General features: G+C 33.7%; 1 protein-coding gene across 1 annotated transcript; it reads left to right on the top strand.

The window, feature by feature from the left end:
- The first annotated feature begins 5,963 nt into the window (after window positions 1-5,963).
- LOC116129804 lies at window positions 5,964-12,591 on the top strand. The gene is made up of 11 exons (XM_031415533.1): window positions 5,964-6,178; window positions 6,272-6,318; window positions 6,851-6,998; window positions 7,093-7,291; window positions 7,444-7,505; window positions 8,122-8,168; window positions 8,644-8,791; window positions 8,886-9,084; window positions 11,025-11,154; window positions 11,726-11,902; window positions 12,015-12,591. The coding sequence occupies exons 1-11, from the start codon at window positions 6,013-6,015 to the stop codon at window positions 12,189-12,191; spliced, it is 1,500 nt and encodes a 499-aa protein (XP_031271393.1). The 5' UTR covers window positions 5,964-6,012; the 3' UTR covers window positions 12,192-12,591.
- The last annotated feature ends 11,783 nt before the right edge of the window (window positions 12,592-24,374 follow it).

The raw sequence follows: 24,374 nt of genomic DNA, 5'->3' as shown, positions 1-24,374 counted from the left end.
AGTTCTAATTTTCAACTTTTAAGAAAGGTATCTCAGACTTTTTATTTCTGATGAACCCTAATTTTTTTTTTTTTTCTAAAATTCTATCCCTAATCTGTTTTCTTGTCTCTTTCTAACCCAACTTATTTTTCTCTTCTTCTTTCCCCCCATCACTCAACAACTACCACTAGAATGCAAGGCAAGATCTAGGTAGGAGTGTCAGTTGAACCGAGCCACTCGCGAGCAACTCGATCCCAGTTCTGCAAAAGCTTGAGCTCGGTTCGACAAAAAATCGAGTCGAGTCGAGCTCAATCTCGAGCAGCTCGACTATAGTATCGAGCCAAGTTTAAACAAGCCAGAACTTGGCTCCACAAGCTCGCAAGCCGAGCCAAGCTTGACATATTATAAATTATGTTTCCCCTTTATCTCTTCTTTCTCTCTTTTACGGTTTGAACTTTTACCCCCTCTTCTTCATTCCGTCTCTTCTTTTCTTATTCTTCTTTTCTTTTTTCATCTTTCTCCACTTTTCCTCTTCCTTTGTTTCTTTTTCTTTTTTCTCCTCTTCCTTCCTTTCTTTTTTATTTTCTTTCCCCTCATTGCTGCCATGGATGATGGAGGCCATGCTGATGGCCAGATCTACCATACTAAATCCTCCAAGTGGGCTTAGTGATGAAGATGATAAAAAAGGTTAAGCAAATTTAGCTTCTTGAAGTACCTTTACTTTCAATTGGTCCTTGTTTTTTTTAATAGTGCATGGTTTTTCATGTCCTTGATGACCATCATGATACTCACCAACAATTATCATATGTTTTGGGAGTTTATTTTGCCATACTTGCAATAATGGTTACCTATGATGGTGCAATGGCATCAATTTCACCTAGTGGGCATTTCCAAATATTCATCATTTTGCTTGCCTTCTTAATGTCTATACCTTTCCCCTTTGCAGTTGATAAAATAAGAAAATAAAAGAGAACTAGAAAGTTTATTTTTGTGAGGTCCGATTAGTCGAGTTTTTTAATGTCGAGTTCAAGCTCGAGTTCAATTTTTCAAGTTCACCAAGCTTGAGCTCGAACTCGAGCTCGACATTGTAGCAATCGAGCTGAGCTCAATTAGCTCCAAGTTTGTTTAGGCTTGACTCGTTTACACCCCTAGATCTAGCCTCACAAGTTGTCGACGAAGTGGCAGGAGCCTGATTTGACCTCCCACGACACTGATGAAGGGACGTGAGGCCTAATCTAGGCTCCCAAGACGACGATGAAAGGGCACTAGGCTTGATCTAGCCCCTCACACCGCTTTGTCAACGGCCAATGAGGCTAGATCTACCTCGTGCTACTTTTTTGATGACTGGCGAGGCCTAATTCGACATTGCATCGCTTTCTTACTACTAGACAAGGCCTAACTTGGCCTTGAGCCACTTTGTTTACGGCATACGAGACTTCATTGGCCTAGTGCTGCCAAAGAGGCGTTTAATGTGGCCTAATCTAGCCTTGTTCTACTAGTGAGGTAGGCATTGAGGCCTAATATAGCCTTGTGTCATCATTGATGAGGGAAAGTATGCTTGATCTGGCCTCTTGCTACTCTTGTGGCATTGTTGATTATTGGATATTTAGAGGTTTGGGTTAATTTGTCATATTTTAGAGTTAGATGGGTAAAATGAAGAGGTTTTATGGGTTAGAAGAGTAAAAACATCATTTACTTTTTTAACAGATAATTATTAACGATGTTCAACGAAATAAGGGTTTACCTCCTATTTTGGATACTAGTGGGTGACTGGGTGTTTTGTATGATTTTGTGAAAACTATGGGGGTTTACCAATAAAAACCCTTTAATTTTGGGCCAAAATGTCATAGTTTAAAGTTAAATGGGTTGATATTTTTCCAAGGTTTGAAAGTTTGCAATTTCACCTTATTCGATTTACCAGATTCAAAAGCGGTCAAGCAAATTCAAAAGCTGTTGACCGAATTCTGGGATTTGAAAATGTGTTTTTAAGCATAATGGCTAGTTTTATTAGCCTTTCTACATAAACTACAACTAAACTCATTTTGTATGAACTTTTGTCACTCTAGAACTTGCAAATATTTTTATCAATAGTGTTCAAATCATTTAGAGTTTTCATTTGCGAATCTTGTCACTCTAAACTAAACCTATTGCTACAGTTTCAATTGTAAATTTTGTAGGTTAGGATGTGTGAGCCAAAACTTGTTTATCCACTCTTCAAAGAGAGTTTCATTTTTTTTTTTTTTTTTAAATCCATTATTTATTGTGTTGTAAAGAGTGTCATATCACTCTTTGGGATGGTTGGGATTCTAGAGATCATAGGTGAGTTCTCTTATATTGAGAGAGGTTTAATTGACACCGTAAAGTCAATTAGGTTGAAGTGTTGGATATGACACTTGTGTAATGGTTTAGTTGCACATTGGAAGCCAACTTTTATAAAGAAAATCTTAATCTTGGTTGAAGACCAAATGTGATAGTAGAAAATCTTGAAGGGGGATTCTTAAAAGGGGCAGAAATAGTCGGGTTTGCCGAACCATTATACACTAAGTGTTTCATTTCTTTATCCTTACTTTTTAATTTGTGCAATTGATTGTTCAACTTGTTTTTTTTTTATATTTGCTCAAATTGTATGAAAATCGACTTAGCAATTGTTGGTGGTGTTTTGGAATTAAAGTAAATAAAGAAATTACAACAAATAAATTGAATTAAAAATAATCAAAATATAAATTAAGGGAATTATGTTGTCTTCTTTCTTTAATTCTCAACCACGAATTGTTAGTGATTCAACGACTTAGCCCATGACCATCTTTCAGAGGATAACTCGAAGAAGAGTTTCGTTGTAGACATGCATAGCTAATATCAGTTAAAGGAAACCAAGAACAAGTTTTGGAAATAGATTTTGGTGTGGGAGTCGAGAAATTCCAATAAGTCTCAAAAAGTTTAAAATAATTAAAGCACACTGATTTGAAGCCAAAACCAAAGGGGATACACTAAAGCAATAATTACTATTGACTTTAAAGGATTATTTAAATTTTATATTACTTAACAGTTAAACATGATAATATCAGTAATATAAGATGACATTACTGGAGTTATGTGACATTCTCCCAAATCAAACACACTCTTAGTAAAGTCTAGGGTCATTAGGAAAAAGATTTGAAAATAACTATTAGGAGGAGATAATTGTTGTAAAATACTAAAATAATTATCTCACCTTAGTATAAATATAAAATAAAATAAATAATAAGATAAAATAATAGTTGTTTATGAGATAAATCATATTTTTATAAAATAAAAATTAAATAGAAATGGGATTTACTTTAAAATAAATTGATAAATTATTAAATCATAAGATAAATGATGTAGTATTTATCTTAGGTTTTAGTAAAATATTAAAATAAGTGAAATTAATTAAAACTATAATTTTATAACAAATAAAGTCTTTTAAAAGGGCTTTTTAGTAATTTTAAGAATGAATAACAATAAGAAAATAATTCAGTTGAATTTTTAACTCTAAAACAGTAAGAAAATATCTTGAAAGGATTTAAGACGTCTTTTTGAAAAGAATTAAAATAAAGTCGGAACTTGGAAGGCTAAAGTAGTAAATTCCTAGTAAAAAAACAAAAATTTATAAAATAGAATACAGCTAAGGAAATTATGAAATTTAAAACTGGAGCATCCGAAATTGAAAATGTGTAATTTTAAGCTTAAATGCATGGACAATATGTAATTACACACACAATGCTATTTTGGGGGTTTTTTGTAATTTTGGAAATAGGTTGGACTTGACTTTTAAAATCAACTTACGTTGCCTATTAAGACTAAATGACCTAATTAGAATCCCCCAAGTGGTTCTAATTCAAAGAAATACCTCGGCCCTAATAAGTCTTATTGGACACCCTATCCTACCATACCATAACCTACTAAAAAATGCCCCCTGCAATGGCTTGGGTAAACCGCCCTTTGGAAAATGGTCAAGAAAACATCTTGTTGGCATGGGGAGTGGCCTTGAAATCACCTTGGGCCACATGGGATTCCTTGACAAAAATGGACATTAACAGCAATTTAGGAGCAAAAATTAGGTAATCTTGTGTAAATTTTTGAATTAGTTTTTTAAACTCAATTCATGGGTAAGCCATTGATCCTTTCACATTATTTGTATCCTTGCATTATTTACAACTTCACTCAAATCATATCAAGTACATGGCAAAAGAGCAAGGGAAAGGACCTTCTTATTGGAATTTACTCATATTTATTCACAAAGATCTCAGAATATCTCTTCATTAATAGGATAGATTTAGTACACGAGCTAATAGGTTTTTGTTTCCTAACTAGTTTCTTGTATAGCTATGGTTGATTCCTAGTTAGAGTGGTTTCCATGTAATTAGTCTATGACTGATTTTGTAATTATTCTTTTTCCCAAATCACTAGCTGCCTATATGCAGACATTTTTTATCTCCATATCAATGGAAAGCCCAAGATTCTTTGGCCTTCACTGCCGAACCCAGTGTTGGGTTTTATTAAGAAATATTTTAAGTCACTATGCCTTCAACCTCTATTACACTTTAATCTGCCTTGGTAATCCAACCACCATGGACAACCAAATAAGCCAAACTTACAAATTACTATTGAGAAATTAGGATCCAATAATTATCTGAATGGTTTGAGTAATTGAAGTTGTTTCTAAAGAGCGGCGGGGAAATGAGTTAACATTGATGAATCAATGAAAGAACTAGAGTTAACGGTGGGTTTTGCCGACCCATAACACTGCATGGTAGTCGGCACGACATAATTCACGATTATGCGAGCTGTGCCGTGGGCCTTAAAAAAGACACGTGGGTTGGCACGACACGAAAAAAATAAAAAATAAAACAGCCTTTAAAAATTTCATTAGGAAATGTTAGAATTTTATTACTTTAAATGTATTCAAATTATGAAGTCAAATGTGGAAACACAGCAAATGAATATGAAGATGTATAATAATTCTTAATCCTAATTTCTAAGTTTGTATTTGTAATTTATAATTATAACTTATAAAAAATGTTAAAATTCAATTAATATTTCAATGTCTCATTATTTTAATAATGATTATATATTTTTTTAATTAATATAAATATAAAATGTCACTAAATATAACATATAAAATATTTTCATAATAATTATTAATAAAAAATAAAAAATTATTATAAATTATAAATATTAAAATTAAATCTCTTTTTCAAAGCACGCAAGTCGACCCACAACACAGTCTATGACATGGCACAATATATAACAGGTCGTGTTGTGAGCCTTCAAATTTGGTGGGTCGACACTACAAGACAGGGTATGAATTTTTGTAGGTCTTGGCATGGCACGGCCCATAACACGACGGACCTTGAATTTTTAAGCACGGCACAACTAATTGCTGGTTCTACATGGAACTAGCAAAGACATATCTAGCAAAGACAGGGCTAAGGTATAAAAAAGAACCACTGCACATCGGCACATTTGATTTTCTTATCCCTTACTCTTTACTTTTATTCAATTTTCACTTGTATTTGTGCTTAATTGGTTACCTTAATATTTGTCATATTCACTAAGTACATTAAAAAAGCCTTGAGAAAATCACACTTGGATGATTGTTAGAACCCAGCACAAATATCAATTTTAATACTAAATTATAAACGGGAACAGAAAATATTGACATATTTGAGACGAATTCTTCAAAATGAACAAAAAATTATAAACAAATTTCGCGTTTTTAAATATGATTTTCAGACAAATATGTCTTATGCATTTTTATTTTTTGTATTTTCTAAATATTTTTAATGTTTTCAAAATACATAAACACAAAATTCATGAGAGAATGACACTTCAAAAATTTCTCATTATAATATAATAAATATCTATGTTAACATATCAATAAAAGTTAATGACAAATGGATTTAAGTTTTGACAGTTATACCAATAATAATAACAATTATTTGTTTCCATTCTGAATATATATAGCACAGAAGCTAGGGCTTCGGAGGTTTGAACTTTGAATTTTGAACAACAATGGCTGAAGAAACAGAATTTCAAAAAGGAGAAGAAGGAACAGAGACAGAAATGAAGCCGTGGGAACAACACTCAAGAGTGATTAGCATACCTCGTTTTGATTACAACGCACCTTCATCTATTCTTCAACGTTCTCACTCTGGCTTCCTCATCACCTGCACTATCAGTATTCTTTCATTTCCCTCTCTCTTTTTCTTTTACTCATTCCCTCTAATTTATAATCACTCCTCCTTTTCTTATTTTCAATTTCTGTAATCAGAGAGGGAAAAAAGCGCCACCAAAGAAGCCATCACCATTCTTCAAAAGGTCTCCTCTTTGTTTCTTTTTTTCAAGTGTTTTTTTTTTTTTTTTTCTTTTCTTACTGGTGATTCACCAATGTTGATTATTATATTTTAGCCTGTATTCATTTCCATAATTGGTAGTGATTATCATGTAGCTTAAACTCTATTGAGCTGATCATTTTCTAGTCCACAACTACTCATATAATCTGTAGGAGGTTTTCTTTCGTAACAAAATTTATCACGTTCTTATAACATTTTAATTACTCATGTTATATCAATCTTTACAACTTCAGTCATCCAGGTTTCCAGTTGAAAATTCTGTAGTTGAAATTTTACCAAGTTGGATTTGTCTATTGCATGTGCTTTTTCTTGTGATGAGTAGGGTTATTTTTGGATTAGAACAAAGATAAATTTTGGTCTAATTTTGTTTGGATAAAATGGTTTCAATTACTGGCAATGGTGATCGAGCTTATTGGTTTTAAGGGTGGGACTGCTGGACTTGTTTCATAGTTGGCCTATATGTACTAATATTCATGGTCCTTTAAACTTTTTTGTAGTATATTGCTTCCTACTACAGTGATGGCTCTGGAAGTGTGAAGAACTCTGATACTAATGGTGACGCTAAGAGAAGGAAAACATGCACAGATGAAGCAAGTGAGGAATTTGCCAATGGTGCAGAAAGTGGGGGCACTAAAGAAGATCCAGGTAGTATTTTTTTTGTCCCAGAATAAATTTTTACTTTTGATTAGGGATTAGATTCTTTGTTTATGAAGTTATAATTTACACTTCCCAATTGTAGGTGGACTTCCAAAGGATGATTGTAGCTCCCATTCAAAGGTAGATACAAACACAGAATACGATTTTGATATGTCTCTGGTTAAGCTAAAAAGAAGTGGTCTGCTTCTCCTTACCTTCCCAAGAGAAAACTCTTATAACATTGTTGGTGTTGTGTCAAACATTGTTCAATCTTTGGACTCTGGGACTTTAAAGTCACCGCTGTAAGTAGTTTACATTCCTGTTTAATATGTCTCCATTGGAAGCAGTAAACAGGCTTCATTTTCAAAATGCTTGATACTTTTGCTTGCATATATTGTACGTACATGTGTATTATCGATGTATATTATTTCAAATTACTTAAGATGTGACGCAGGGTATTTCAACATTTGGGTTTCCTAATTAGTTTAGTTATTTCTATTGTTATTCTACATCTGGGTTAGTAAGGCCTATTTTTAATGTTTAGCAAAATTAGTATTTTTGTCTAATAAATAGAAGTTTTGGTAGGGTTGACCTAAACCTTTTAATTCTTGTTATCATTTAGATTTACTTGTTATCTTCTAGTTATAATGAAAACTTGAAATTTCATAATCATCCTGTGCTTCTTCCTTAAAGTATGCTCTTGGAATCATTCAGTTGTCATGTTCTTGCTTTGTTCATCTCTTTTTCTTTTCTTTTCATTTTATTAAATTCAACTATTAATTTTATCTTGTAGTAAAGAGAAAATTAAAAGTTTTTGTTTTACAAACTAAGAAACGGGTGAATTTGCAATTGTCCTCTTACAGATAGTGCTTGAAGAAGCACTGACTTTGATACATTAAAGAATTTTGGTCTTTGTTGTTCACATGTGTATGAAAATTTTAAACTTCAAACTTTTTTATTTATAAAAAATTCGTATTTTAAAGTTAATGGTATTATATTTTGTTATTTCATTTGCTTTCAATGAATATTTTCCTTACAATTTTNCTTTCATTTCCCTCTCTCTTTTTCTTTTACTCATTCCCTCTAATTTATAATCACTCCTCCTTTTCTTATTTTCAATTTCTGTAATCAGAGAGGGAAAAAAGCGCCACCAAAGAAGCAATCACCATTCTTCAAAAGGTCTCCTCTTTGTTTGTTTTTTTCAAGTGTTTTTTCTTTTTCTTTTCTTACTAGTGATTCACCAATGTTGATTATTAGATTTTAGCCTGTATTCATTTCCATAATTGCTAACTACTCATATAATCTGTAGGAGGTTTTCTTTCGTAACAAAATTTATCACGTTCTTATAGCATTTTAATTACTCATGTTATATCTATCTTTACAACTTCAGTCATCCAGGTTTCCAGTTGAAAATTCTGTAGCTGAAATTTTACCAAGTTGGATTTGTCTATTGCATGTGCTTTTTCTTGTGATGAGTAGGGTTATTTTTGGATTAGAACAAAGAGAAATTTTGGTCTAATTTTGTTTGGATAAAATGGTTTCAATTACTGGCAATGGTGATCGAGCTTATTGGTTTTAAGGGTGGGACTGCTGGACTTGTTTCATAGTTGGCCTATATGTACTAATATTCATGGTCCTTTAAACTTTTTTGTAGTATATTGCTTCCTACTACAGTGATGGCTCTGGAAGTGTGAAGAACTCTGATACTAATGGTGACGCTAAGAGAAGGAAAACATGCACAGATGAAGCAAGTGAGGAATTTGCCAATGGTGCAGAAAGTGGGGGCACTAAAGAAGATCCAGGTAGTATTTTTTTTGTCCCAGAATAAATTTTTACTTTTGATTAGGGATTAGATTCTTTGTTTATGAAGTTATAATTTACACTTCCCAATTGTAGGTGGACTTCCAAAGGATGATTGTAGCTCCCATTCAAAGGTAGATACAAACACAGAATACGATTTTGATATGTCTCTGGTTAAGCTAACAAGAAGTGGTCTGCTTCTCCTTACCTTCCCAAGAGAAAACTCTTATAACGTTGTTGGTGTTGTGTCAAACATTGTTCAATCTTTGGACTCTGGGACTTTAAAGTCACCACTGTAAGTAGTTTACATTCCTGTTTAATATGTCTCCATTGGAAGCAGTAAACAGGCTTCATTTTCAAAATGCTTGATACTTTTGCTTGCATATATTGTATGTACATGTGTATTATTGATGTATATTATTTCAAATTACTTAAGATGTGACGCAGGGTATTTCAACATTTGGGTTTCCTAATTAGTTTAGTTATTTCTATTGTTATTCTACATCTGGGTTAGTAAGGCCTATTTTTAATGTTTAGCAAAATTAGTATTTTTGTCTAATATATAGAAGTTCTGGTAGCGTTGACCTAAACCTTTTAATTCTTGTTATCATTTAGATTTACTTGTTATCTTCTAGTTATAATGAAAACTTGAAATTTCATAATCATCCTGTGCTTCTTCCTTAAAGTATGCTCTTGGAATCATTCAGTTGTCTTGTTCTTGCTTTGTTCATCTCTTTTTCTTTTCTTTTCATTTTATTAAATTCAACTATTAATTTTATCTTGTAGTAAAGAGAAAATTAAAAGTTTTTGTTTTACAAACTAAGAATTGGGTGAATTTGCAATTGTCCTCTTACAGATAGTGCTTGAAGAATCACTGACTTTGATACATTAAAGAATTTTGGTCTTTGTTGTTCACATGTGTATGAAAATTTTAAACTTCAAACTTTTTTATTTATAAAAAATTCGTATTTTAAAGTTAATGGTATTATATTTTGTTATTTCATTTGCTTTCAATGAATATTTTCCTTACAATTTTCATGAACTTTTGCCGTTAAAGTTGTTCAATCTTGCATTTTTTGTCTTTGTTGGAACAATAATGACTTCTATATGGTCAAATTGAATCAAAAACAAACTTTCTATAGTATGAGGGGAATTCATCGCCTAAGAAATGCAAAATGTTTCTTGACCTATAATGGGGCCAAATTGTGGAGTCGATCTATGAAATTTTAGCCTTTAGTTATATGCACCGTGAAATCAAAGCATATAAAATCCCCTTGTTCATAAAAACTATCCTTTTGTTGTAGAAAATAAAGAAAAAGAAAGTGAAGCATAAGAATATTAAGTAATAGCTAAAGCTTCATTTGATACTCTACAGAAAAAGGATTTATTTTACTGTCTGATCTAGCTTTTTGGAGGATTTATTTTACTGTCTCATCTAGCTGTTTGGATTACTTACTTTTTCCTTTTCAATTAGAACAAAAAAAGACATTATTATTTTACTGTTTTTTTTTTGGTCTATCAGAATTGCATGTAGCTATGAGCTGTCTAATTCTTTGGCAGTTGAAGTCTGATTTCATGAACCATTACATTAGCCCATTCCTTTAAGTCCTTTCGGAAATTTATGGGAAGCCCTAACACAGGGTAAAAAGATGACAAGGAGAAAATCAAGAAGGTTTTATAGAAAGAGGATTTAAGTGATCTCTAGCTTTTCAGTTCTTCAGGTTTGAATATGATCCATTCAGTTGGTTCCCTTATATAATTTTAATCTTTGGGACAAAATAATCAATTTTATATATGATTGGTAATATACTCATGCTTATATTGATACTTTTTATGCAATATCCTTAACAGAAAAGCTAAGAGAATTAGCCCAACTAACTCATTTGCTCAATAGACGAGTAATTGATGGAATTACAAATGGGGTTGGTATTGCAACTTTTTTTGAAGGGGAAAGTATAAAATTTTCCCCTGTGACTTTTAACCTATGTTGATGCCAACTTGTGTATTGTTATATTATCTGATTTTGATGCCCATTTATTTTATACAGCAACAGTGGTATTCAATAACTCTCAAGTTGCATCCTTGGCAAGTATAAGCCTATATATTTGTTAGTTTTGGTGGGTCTACTGCAGTTTCTGTGTTTATATGCATTTTTTTTTTTTAAGAAGTATGAGGTGTATATATTCCCTTTGGTTGCGTGTATCTGATGGATGAAATAACTTTCCCTTGGTGCAGCTGGTGTCATCGAATTTTTCCTATCCAATCTACTTGTATCTTGAAGGAGGTAGACCTTCAAGCAACTGTATCAAAGCTTGTTCTTCAATTTGTAAATGATAAACAAAATAAACTTTCCCGCCCTGTTAAGGTAAAAGTTTATCTTTTATTTACTGCACAGCTAAGAATTCATGTATGGGCTACATTCTTATAGGAGGACAATAAACCATGCTACTGATTAAGCATATGATGATTGAGAGGAACTGTCAAATTGTCATGCAGTGCTCTTGATTTATGCCATGTTTAAACATTCTTTTTTAGGCCTTTAAGAGGAAAATGTTAGTTTTCTTGACATTTAAGTCTCTCTCACTCTTATCTCTCCTGGGGATAGTGGAATCAGCTGTGTGTTGGAAAAATGGGAAGCTGTAGAAAATAAATTTTAGTTTGTGAGTACATGAATTCTGCTGTAAATCGTGGGAGTACTTGAATTCTTCTGTAGCTCTTATTTGGTTCATTTCATGCACCATCATTCTGTATGATACATAATTACTATAACATAATGCATGCAGATAGTTGCTGCTACATCCCTTTTTACGTTTTTTGATGGGCTCTCTGCCTATTTTTTTCTCTCTGAATCTTTGGTGACTGTTTGTTAATTTTGTAAAATAATCAATTTTCTATGGTGATGATTGCTACTTAACGAATTGTATCCAACATTTTAGTTTGCAGTGGGGTATAACCGAAGAGGATTTGATGAGACACAGATGAAGACTACAAAAGATACTTTAAATGATTCTAATCTCTTTGCTATGTTAGATCGCAACAAATGCTTCGATGTAGTGGCTGCTGCAGTTAAAGATGTTGTTTCAGATTCAGAAGTCGACCTCAAATTTCCAGAGGTAAAAAACTGAAAAAAATAAAGCCTGTTCTAGTTCCTAAATATTCAACAAATCGTACCTTTTGCCTCTCCCATTTCTCTGCTTGTTTTGACTAGAATGACCAATCTTGCAGCTTTCTATTCTTGTTGAGTTGCTTCCTCTTGCTGTACCAGCTACTGAGCCATTAGTTGTTGCTGTTTCTGTTCTTCCACACAACCTCGTGACAACGAAGCCTCGACTCTGCATCAGGGCATTGGTCTTCGTTACCAATGCAAAGAATAAAAAGACTAGAAATAAATCCCATTTGTGAGAATATTTTACCTGATTAAGAATCAAGGCATTGGCAATAGGAATCCCAGGTCTGTCATTCGGCTAGAGTTGTCCTTGCAATCCAAGTGCTCTTCGCCCTTGGTCCGGTGGGCAGTATAGCGATAGGCACAAAATTGTTTTGTCTTTATGCTTCAGTGATTTTTAGAAGCTAAGGAACTTGGAGAAGTTAGCTGGACTTGGACGAGTTGCCAATATCTATACAGTTGGGCCCAGGGGTTCACTCTAATATCAGATTTACTTTGTGTTGTTCTTGCTTCAATGTTTTCGAATATCTTCTGGTACACTTTTTAAATACAATTTGCTTTTGAAAAATAAACATGAGCTAAAGGCATGTTAAGAATTGGGAGATAGAACAAAGTTTCTGCGAATATAGTGCTCATCCTGTGATTTTTTGTTATTTTTGACAGTATTTGTGCCACAAAACATAAAGATGAAGTGATAATTAGATTTACAATAATATAAAAACAGTGATGTCGTGGCTTAATTTGGGTAAATAAAACGAAATTGAAACAGATAAATCAATCATTTAATGTGATCAAATCCTACCCTTCGATTCTAATTATGAAAAAATGAAAATCTCAAGTACTACAAAATGCTAGGGTTAGATGACTTGAGGAATGCTAGGGTTAGATGACTTGAGGGCTCAACAGAGTCTATTACGATAATTGCGTGTTTAAAAAAAATAACAATAAAATTTGAAAGAAAAAATATAATGCAAATCTTAAAATTTATTGACATATTATACACGTTTAAGGAAAATTGTTTTTAAATAACTTATTTTTAGATCTTGAATTGAAAATTAATCCATTCTAAGAAGTCTCAGGGAAAATAACATTTCCATATATTTTAGGATAGAAATGCCCCTTGATATATATATAAGCCAGTGATTCTCTAGCGTAATTCTAAACTCTCTCATTTCATCTAACACTTCCTCATACTTACACTACTGAAATCAAAATCACAACCACAAGGGACACCATTTTGTAAAAGATTTGGAAAATTAAGAAGTTTTCTGCTAGTAAAAATGGTAATCAGTTGTTGGGGCACCATTTTGTCGTTGTCCAATCCAAATATGTTGTGAAGAAACCGAAAATTTTGTGATTGTTTGTGATGAACTTGAATGAATAAATGGTTGAATGTGACAGTTGGTATTTGTGGCCGTCGTGTGTTGTGGTTATGGTGACTATAAAAGCAATAAAGCTTAGCTCACAATCCAATCTTACAAACTTTCTTTCATAACCCCGACGTGACAACTCGCAATTGATCAGTTCGCAATTGGTTAGTTCGCAATTGGTCAAGCAAGAAAATTCATCATAAACTAATCACGAGCTACCACATTGGGGTTGTGAGAGAAAGTTTGTGAGATTGAGTTGTGAGAGAAGTTTGTGAGATTGAGTTGTAAATGTAATATTGCTCCTATAAAAAAATGCACGAAAAAGGCAATGTAACTTTCTGAGCACTTATTAGAGAATCATTTTCTTTTTTGTGTGCTAATAGGATAGTGCGCGATACCCACAAATGGAAAGCTATCAGTGAGTATTGAGTCGTTTGTAGCATGATGACCCGTAGCCCTCCGTCTGTTCCCATCTGTTGGTATTGTACATTTAAATTTTCCATCCAAATAATGGCCTAGTGACACTTTCTCACCCAAAAAGTTTCAAAATACAACTTTATTACCCATAACACAAATATGTTAGTAGGTTTCGTTGTGAAGAAGGGTAGGATGATCAAAAGTTCACTATAAGTAAGGGCAGAATGGTAAATTAACATTTTGCATAAAAAAATCAAAATTTAAAATTCCACTTTATTGAGAAAACAGTGAATGGCAAAGGACGGCGATTTACGACCGACGACCAACGAGTAACCAAGTGCCAAGGTTTATATATGTGTGTGTGTGTGTGTCAAAATATTACAGTGAATGGTGAGATCATTAACAATTAAAACCCCTCATCAAAAGTATATTAAGTAGAAAAATAACCCAAAACCTTCCACCATTATGGTTTAGTCAAACCACTATTCGCCAGAACATTGTTCACCAAAGCGAAGGGTACACTTCTACCGGTGGGACATTAATTTTCATTGAGTTTCCTTAATAGTGATAGGTTCGACTTAACTAATATATATTTTGCTTGTCTGTCAAAGCAAAAGTTGATAAATATATATTAGAGGCATAGTAGAGTAGTACACTTGTTTTGTGTATGTAGTGACTGATGCCATTGAATTGTATAATTGGTTTTTTGACTTGACTTGACTTACATTTGAGGTCATTAGTTGGTGCCATTAACTGGTGTAAACTGAGTTTTTTGACCTACCTAATCAACTCATTTTGGCTTGTTCGTCAAAGCGAATGTTTAAAATGGGCTAAATGAGATCTTGGTCCATTAGGAATACCAATAAGCCTTCTCGAGTTTAATAGTAAGGGCTAATTAAAGACCATATTAAATCATTATAAACATGATAATAACTTCGTTTTATTCTGCACTTGTAGATCATAAAAATGAGCAATAACAACCTTTCATTGTGATCGATAATCGAAAGAGAAAATAGGCTATATGGTATAACTTTCACGATCTGGTATCGAAATCTCCAGATTGTACTTAAGTCCGAAAAGAAATTATATACCATCGATCAGCCTTACTCGATTGTACCTGGTCCTGATGCCACTCAAGAGCGAAAAGATACTTATCAAAAGTATTTTGATGATGATGACACTATCCAGTGTATAATATTGGCATCAATGACACTTGAATTGCAAAAGCAAAATGAAAAGATGGATGTTACTGTAATTGTTGAACATCTCAATGAGCTTTTTCAAGAGCAAGCTTGTCATGAGAGATATGAGGTGTCTAATCAACTATTTAGGAGTCGTATGGTAGAGGGTGCCTCAGTTGGTCCTCACATAGTTAAGATGATTGGGTATATTGAGAGACTTGAGATTTTGGGCTTTGGTTTGGACGTTGAGTAGCAAACTGATTTAATTTTGCAATCCTTACTTGATTCATATTCACATTTCATAATAACTTTCAACATGAATGGAATGATTAAGACCCTTTCTGAGCTCCTAACCCTAGTTAGTAAATACAGGTACGGCAAAAAAAGGGTACGGGAATTTTACGGGTATAATACGACAAATAGTGAAAAATACGTTTATAAAAATTCGGCTATAAAATTCGGATATGGGAAAAATACGGTACGGGTATATATGGGTTTAATACGGTGCATTATCAATAATACGTTTTGAAAAATACGGCAACATCAATCTTAGTTTTAGTACTTTTATGGACTACCTGGTTAAAATCAATATAACATTTCAAATGCAAAATATTCAATTAACCAATAATACAAATACATAATATATAAATATAACTGATATTCAAATTATAGTCTCCAGACTCAAACACAATATTTAACCAACATTCAACTATAGTGTCAAATCAAACACATAAGTCATAATAAAACCAAAATTCAAAGTCGAATAAGAGTTCCAAACAAATAAAATATACAAATAATACAACCAAGATTCAAATTATAGTTTATAACAAAAACTCACAAATTACATAAACAACAATAAGTCCTAACAGCGCCACAATCCACCGTAATCTGCCATAATCCGCAACAAATCTACCACAGGTCCACAACCCACCATAATCCACCACAAATTTACCAGAATTCGCCACAAAGCAAACCCAAGGCAGTGGTTTACTTAAATCCCATTACAAAAACAAGAAAGCAATCTCATTGCCGGAAACTATTTACAAAATATCCCAAAAGTTGGTTCCCAAAATGATTTCCCAGCACACATTTGCTTCACCCAATGGATAAGTTCACCCCTGGCACGGATCATCACCACGACCAAGATGCACATCTACGCATCTCCGGTCGCAGCCAACCACCCTAGCTAAAGCCTGTAACTAATGCTTTGCCGTTTTAATTCTTAGATCTAGAAATCAAAAAGATATTTGTCGATTGTTAGAGAAGAGCAACTTTTAAAGAAGAAGATTGAGTAATAGAGGGGAGACAAAGAAGAGAGATCAAATTGATTTAGTTTGAGTTAATTGTTTCTGCAAAATAAAAATATTATATTGTTCTTGAATTAAATTGTTCGTGTGGAAGAAATTTAGAGATGGAATTTTCTGAAGAAAATGGAGAAAGTGCAGAAGAAATTTAAGGAGAGCTGAAACCGTGAAGAACTGAGGAAGAAAAGCTGAAGAAGAACTGAGGAAGAAGAAGAGCCGAACTGAGGAAGAAGAAGTGAAGAGCTGAAGAAGAACCGAAGAAGAGAGATCTGTTTTAATTTTTATTAAAAACCCACTAAAACGACGTTGTTTTGGGGGTGAGATTTTTTTTTTTTTCAATAATTCATGAATAGTTCGCAAATTATTCGCGAATTATATGGAAAGTCTTATTATATGTGAATTATAGGCCAGATTTTACAAAATACATATACGTGTGTTTTATACGCGAATTATATGGCTATCTGTACAATTCGCATATAATACGCGTTTTTACTAACTAGGCTCCTAACCATGTTGAAGATAGTAGAACAGAACACCAAGAAGTCCAAACCAATGTTGCTAATTGTTGTTGGCACTAGTAAAGGGAAGGGTAAAGGTAAGGGTAAGGCTAAGGTCAAACCCAAACCCAAGCCTAAGCCCTAAGATCCTGATTGAAGCCTGAAGGTGGCATCAATAAGGATGGGAAGGTAGTTTGCTTATACTGTAGCAAGTTTGACCATTGGAGGAAACACTGCAAGGTCATCCTAGTGAACAAGAAGAAGTTGGTGACTTCGATTTCAGGTTTATTTATGATTGAGATCAATCTTTCTCCTTCAGCATCTTAGGTCATTGACACATGATGTGGTTCTCACATTTGTATTGATGTGCATCGACTAAGGTAGAGTAAATCGTTCGCCAAAGCCTATGAGTTGGAAATTGAGCACGTGTTGCTACAATGGCTGTAGGATCTTATTATTTGACTTTGCCTACGAGTTTGTTATTGGAACTTAGGATTGTTATTATGTACCTTTAGTTTGTAAAAATATTATTTATGTGTCCGCTTTGGGCGAACAAGGACATCATTTTGTTATAACTAATTGATTGTTGTCTTTTAGTCTAAATGTATTCTTTATGGAACAGTTAGATTACATAATGGTTTATATGTTCTTGATTTAAACAATAAAGAAGTTCTCAATATAGAAACAAAGAAAGCCAAGCACGGCGATAAGAACCATACATATCTCTGGCATTGTAAACTAGGTTATATTAATTAGACTTACATCGCAAAGCACTACAAAGATAGAGTTTTGGACCCATTTGACTTTTAGTCTTATGAGATATGCAATTCATGCCTTTTAAGAAAACGACCAAATCACATTTCACTAGACACAGTGAAAGAGCTACAGAACTATTAGGCATCATTTATAGTGATATATGTGATCCACTAGTAGTTAAAGCTAGAGGTGGTTATTCTTACTTCATCATATTTACTGATGATTTCAGTAGATATGATTATGTCTACCTTATGAGACATAAATCTAAAGCTTTTGACAAATTCAAAGAATTTAGGAATGAAGTACAAAATATGTTGAACAAAAGTATAAGGATCATTTAGTCTGATCGAGGAGAAGAAGACTTGGGCTTAGGGTTCGATGAATACCTAAAAGAATGTAGGATAGTATCTCAACTCACACTTTTTTATACACCACATCATAATGGTGTGTCTAAAAGGAGGGATCAAACCTTGCTTGATATGGTTCGATCTATGATAAGTTTTACCAATCTACTCACATCATTCTTAGGTTATTCCCTAAAGATTGCGACTCACATACTGAACTGTGTACCATCAAAGTCTGTAAATAAGACTCTATATGAATTATGGAATCGGTGTAAGCCTGAATTATCTTATCTAAAGATTTGGGGTTGTGAGGCTTATGTCAAGAAATTTGATTTCGAGCAAGCTGGTACCAAAATATGATAAATGTATCTTCGTGGGGTATCCTAAAGAGACTAAAGGATACTACTTCTACCATCTAAAGGAGTGCACAGTTTTTGTTGCTCGAACTGGGGCCTTCTTAGAGAAGGAATTTCTACTAAAAGGAACTAGTAGAGGAAGAACGAACTTGATGAAGTTCTGGTTCCACAAGATACATTAGACGAATGATAGGGTAATGTGCCACAAGAAATGGCTGAACATCATGAGGTTGTTACTCCACAATTTATAGATCGAAATGAACTACCTCAAGTTACATAGAAGTTGTGTAGATTTGGGAGAGTACGTCATGAGCCTAAGAGGTATGGATTTCTCGTTACTCAACATGGTGACGTACTAATCTATCAAGATGATGAACCCAGAACCTATGATGACATATTCCATCATCCATGAGGTCACACAATTGAACCTCACGAGAAAGATTCTGAAAGTCACTATACATAGACATCTTGTTCTAAAGGTCACCACACTGGAAAATCACAACACAATGCAACAACAATCCATCAATGCTCAAGTCAACCATCACAAGCATGCCAACGAAGCATAAAAAAAAAAATATGCAGAATGAAACCCTAGACTCTGCTATGTGTGGAATACATGCAACAAAGAAGAAGGATCAAAAGTGAAGAGCAAGATCCGAGAAAAATACATGGACTATAGCGCAATCAAGCAAAGAGACGACAAAGTGCTCATCTCTTATCAAAAAATTCTTCAATGAAAAGTCCAAGAGCTCTCTTTTCTTGTTTTGGAAAAACATAAAATGAATAAAGAATAAAGGAAGAGAGAGACCACAACTTAAATAGTTTGCCCAACTTTGCTCTAGAGTTGTTGAACGATTTGATGATTGAGAAGCTCAATCATCCATACTCGCGCCATGTGTCCCCGCTATAAAACACCATAATGATGTGTCCCTTCACTCCAAGCGCAAGTTAGCTAGTTACCTCGTAACCGCCAACTAGGTGGGAAAATCAAAATTCACATGGCTTTTGAAATTCAAAATTCAAAACTGGTGATGATCGTCCCTGTGCTACAAAAGACAACCAGAGCACTACCATCATTATAAGAATTTTGGATTCTCACCACAAAATAATTTGTCATTATAAATATCAAAATTATGACAATTTTATTACTGTGAAAATTGTATTGATCACCAGATTGGTCACATTAAACTTGTACTCTTAAATGCATAGTGACAAAAGAGCATTTAGTTACCATAGCTTAATTATTTATTATGACAATAATAATTTGTCACTGTAAACTAGTTTATTATGATAAATTATTTGTAATAATAGAAGACAATTTTTATCACTATAAGTAATATTTTGTCAGAATTGATTTGTATTTAAAGATTAAATGATAAGCTTTATGGTGAGAAAATAATATATGATGACAAAATTGTGAATAATGACTAACTTATTTTCTCATAATTTTAATAGTGATCGAAATTTATTTGTCATTGACTTTATTGTGACAACATTTATTTTGTCACATGTTTGTTTATATGATAATATTATTTGTCAAAAATTGTATAGTAACAGGAATAATTTTGTAAAAAATTTAATAGTATGACAAATAATTTTTAATACAAATATTTTTACATGACAAATTTTTTGTTATCAAAATTAGGGTGCTCAAAAGCGGTTAACTAAACCGGTTAACCACTTTTCTGAACCGAACTGGTTTTTCGGTTCAGGAAAATTCCTAAATCGAAATCGAACTAGTTTAGGGGGAAAACTAGTTTTTCGTTAACCGAAAAACTGGTTAATCGCTTTGAAAAAACTAGCTAATCGGTTTTCCCCTTTTTATTGGATAAATTTTTTTTTTTCCTAAATTAAATTGCAAACATAAACAATACATATCCAAATAAAAATTAAACATTCATACATATCCATTGACCACTACTAACAATAAATTAAAAATTGATACAAATAAAAGTCTAAAATGAAATAAACATAAAAGTCTGCAATGAAACTTCCATAATAAAACAACAAAATAACTAAATAAGTACCAATGGAAAACAACAAAAGAAATTATGCAAATACAACTCCACGAGTGGAAAGCGGAAACCAACATTAAGTCAATACGAATAAATCTCCCAATTTTTGCCCAAATAAAAATTAAATGTTAGAAGTTTATAAAAACTAAATCATTTTTTTTCATTGCCTACAATAACAAAACTATTAAAGAAGTCAAACCTCAATTAAATGCTGCAAAACCTTCAATCATTAAGATGAATACGAGTAGTATTTCCCATTGTCGAAGACACAAATTCTCCAAAAAAAGGTCATATAAATAATGGTTAAATTCAAAATACAGTCACCAAATCCAACAAAGACAACATAATAAGTAATAATTGAAACTAAAGCAAAACATTTACTTGACTCAAGCTCTGCTATCTCTTTCAAGCTCTCCTCAATCATGAATGGTTCACGTGTAGCCCGAATCCATCTTGTGTACAAATAAGAGCCTCCATTATTTTAGGAGTGAGGGAGCTACGAAATATTGGATCTAATACACGACCCCCAATGCTAACGTTGACTCAGATGCAACAGTAGAAACTGACATAGCCAACATCTCTCGTGCTATCGAAGAGAAAACTGGATATCTATTTGAATTGACCTTCCACCAACTCAAGATATCAAACATCTTGTCCTTGTGACGCTACTCACATACATCCTCTAAATATTTATCCATCTCAGATTTGGTCACCAAAACTTCATGTCCAGACATTGCCTCATCGTACATACAATACATTAATTCTTAAGAATCAACATTTACATCTTCAACATTAACTTGACCTGCTTGTTGAGATTGTTGACTAGATTGCCCACTAGGAGAAGCATAACTGAGCTTGCATTGGTCAAATAAAAAGGACAAAGTTGTGTGCACTTTTTTCTTCAAAAGTTCAGCATTAACATCATCATATGAATTACTAATAACCCAATTCACATATTCTAACTTGAATCTAGGATCCAATACCATTGCAATGAATAACATTAAGTTGATGTTATCAATATTTGACCAATATTTATGGGCATGTTTGGCTTATTATTTCTGCCCATTTTCCCAATCCTATTCTCCAAATAATATTTGGCACATTATTCCAGAAATATTACCCTATTTTTTTAATTACTTTTAGACCCCATAAGGTTATTAATTTCATTAAATACACCCTGAAAAAAAAAGTTTAAAAATTATCAAAAACAGCCCCGCGACCCATACTTGCCAGATTCCGGCAACCACCATTAGTGGTAGTCGAAATCTATATAACGCCTACCTGTCGACTAGAAATGGCCGAAAGTTCACCGATCTGGCCTTTTTTGGCCAGATCCACCACGGATCTGGCCAGAAAAGGCCAGATCTGTCCATGAACGACGACCAAAGAAATGGCCGTCGTTGAGGTCAACGACGGCCAAATCTTGGCCATCGTTGACCGAAAACAACGGCCATATCTTTGGCTGTTGCTGACGGCCAAATATGGCTGTCGTTTTGGCCTTTTTCGACTGTCGCAGCCACTATAGGCCGTAGATCTGGCCTTTTTCGATCAGATCCGTGGTGGATCTAGCCAGAAAAGGCCATAAGGATGCGTTACGACATAGATCCGACCAGTCTATGTCGTAACACGATTTTTCGGTCAAATTCCGACGGTGGTGGCTAGAATCTAGCACTACAGGTGGTGGGGGTGTTTTTATCATTTTATATATTAGGGTATTTAATTAAATTAGCAAACCTAGGGGCTTTTTCATAAATTTTTAAATTTTATCTCGTAATACTCCCCTATCCAATTACTCAATATTATTCCCAAAATCCTATCCAAAATAATAAACCAAATGTACCCTATCATGTTTTCCCTTCATTCTCCTAGCCATAGTACTTAAGCCAACATCATTACTTCTACACCATGTTGAAATTTGCATTCCAATGGCAAAGATCTCATGCATGCATGCATTACCGGTAACAAAAAGTGAGCCTGACACACGTAGAGTAGCATCATAAAAAACTTTCAAAAAATGTAACATGTAACGGGCATACTCCCAATCACTAGGCGTAGGCAAACCCCTTGACTTTTCCCCTCTAGTAAGTTCATCTCTATACTTAATGTCTTGGATTTCCAACAACTCAAATGCTTTATGAAATTTTAAAGTCACATCCAATATTAAATACGTAGAGTTCCACCTTGTTTCTACATCAAGAACCAAAAGATGTTTTTGTTCATTCTTTTCTTGCTCTACACACTCCTTAAACCTTTGTAACCTCACTAGAGAAGACCTCACATACCTCACTGCAGAGCAAATTCTAAAAATGGAGTCCTCCATGTTTTTTAACCCCTATTTTACAGTGAGACTCAATATATGTGCACAACACCTTATGTGCAGAAAGTCACCATTCAAAACACTCCCCTTCCAACTTTCTAACCGATACTGGAGATATCTTATTCCAACGTCATTAGAACTTGCATTGTCCATGGTAACGGTGAAAACCTTAGAAATACCCCTATCAAGCAAAGACCTCTCAATTGCCTTGCCAATCAATAAACCTTTTTGACTAACAATTGGACAAAAGTTTAAGATCTTTTTGTGTAATTTCCAATCATCATCAATGAAGTGAGCCATCAAACACATATAGTTAAGGTTTTGGCAAGATGTCCATGTATCCGTGGTAAGACTTACTCTTTGACTAAACTTACTAAAAAAGGCCTTCAACTTATTTCTCTCCTCAACATAAATATTAAAACAATCTCTAGCCACAGTAATACGAGAGGGAACTTGAAATAGAGGTTGTGCATCCCTCATCACATTGCAGAACCCCTCACGCTCTACATGCCTAAAGGAAAACTCATCAACAATGATCATTCTAGCTAGAGACCGTCTAAGCCTATCTCGATTGAATTTCCAAGTTCTAAGTGAAGATTGTGTGGAGGTGGTAGCAATACCGCTTGATTGGTCATGTGATTATGTTTATTGAAAAACTAAGATCCTTTGTTTCTTATCCATTACATTCAAAGGGTACTTTTTACATCAACTTAAGTGATTTCGTAGACAATTAGTACCACTTTTATTTGGACATGCAAGCACATTCTCACAATAATCACACGTTGTTGTCCTATCATCCATATTCTCACAAAGATTTATAGTAAAGTAATCCCACATATCAGAAGTATTCTTTCGAGTACTAGAACTTACACATTTGGGGACTTGTAGTGGTCGCGATTGTGGTCGTGGTCGTGGTTCGGGATCCGTAGAAGGCTGTGGGGCTACCAATGAGTTTGGAGTTTGATTCCTACTAGTCGGTGTCTCAGGACTCTCATCAGTATTAGAATGATCAACGACCATGGGATTGGATTTGGACATCTGCAATACCAACATGAAGAATATGTGAAAATGATTAAAAATAAAGACTAAGATAATAAATATATAAACAAATGAACAATCTAATCAAAGTATCTTACATCCTCTTATCTCTATCTTAAAACACCTTTAAAAGACTAAAAAAGTATACTTTCGGGTGGCTGATTTCAAAAATAAGTGCGTCGATTTATTACCTTAAGATAAACTTGAGTGATCAGAATGAGAGGCAATGGAGAAATCAACCCAATTGGTGTTAAATATGGAAAGTAACAATTCCTCAATTGAAGAGCTAAAAAGGATATTTATCACAACTTCACGGCTTGCCCCTCCCTTATGAATTATGATACTTAATCCTAACAATAAAATACACCCTTTTTATTTTTTTAATCCATCACTAGATTTCAAAATTTTATCATCAAGCAACCAAGTCCTCCACAAAGTAATGATTAATGATGAGAATGCAAAATGTCATATTCACCCCCCCCCCCTCTCTCCTTCTAATGTCTAGTCTTTTATACTTATTTGGTGCCTAAATGTACTCATTATTATTTTATTTTGATTTAGGATGCAAATAGAGGCGTTAAATGCGAAACAAAACTAATTAGGTGAATTCGGATAGTTTCGACATTGCTTCGTAATCTGGGCATAACTCTCTCATCCGAGCTCCGATTGAGATGATTAAAAATGTCTTGGAACACCAAGAAAGAGATATACAACTTTCATGTTTTGAGTTTGGATAGATATGCTAGGAAATGGTCCATATACGCAGCGGAAAACAAAATCATAATCACAAGGATCGTTCCCATTGAGCCAAGATCAAAGGTACA

The sequence above is a fragment of the Pistacia vera genome, unplaced genomic scaffold, assembly GCF_008641045.1.
Source record: "Pistacia vera cultivar Batoury unplaced genomic scaffold, PisVer_v2 Contig214, whole genome shotgun sequence".
NCBI lineage: Eukaryota > Viridiplantae > Streptophyta > Magnoliopsida > Sapindales > Anacardiaceae > Pistacia > Pistacia vera.
Note: the sequence above shows the minus strand (reverse complement) of the source record. Positions and strands in the feature narration are given on the sequence as shown.

What these genes read in the sequence shown, in the direction of transcription:
- LOC116129804 (XM_031415533.1), top strand. Translation starts at nt 6,013, where the DNA reads ATGGCTGAAGAAACAGAATTTCAAAAAGGAGAAGAAGGAACAGAGACA. An exon ending in GGGCACTAAAGAAGATCCAG is followed by an intron (nt 6,999 to 7,092) that starts GTAGTATTTTTT and finishes TCCCAATTGTAG; the next exon opens with GTGGACTTCCAAAGGATGAT. An exon ending in GGGACTTTAAAGTCACCGCT is followed by an intron (nt 7,292 to 7,443) that starts GTAAGTAGTTTA and finishes GATGTGACGCAG; the next exon opens with GGTATTTCAACATTTGGGTT.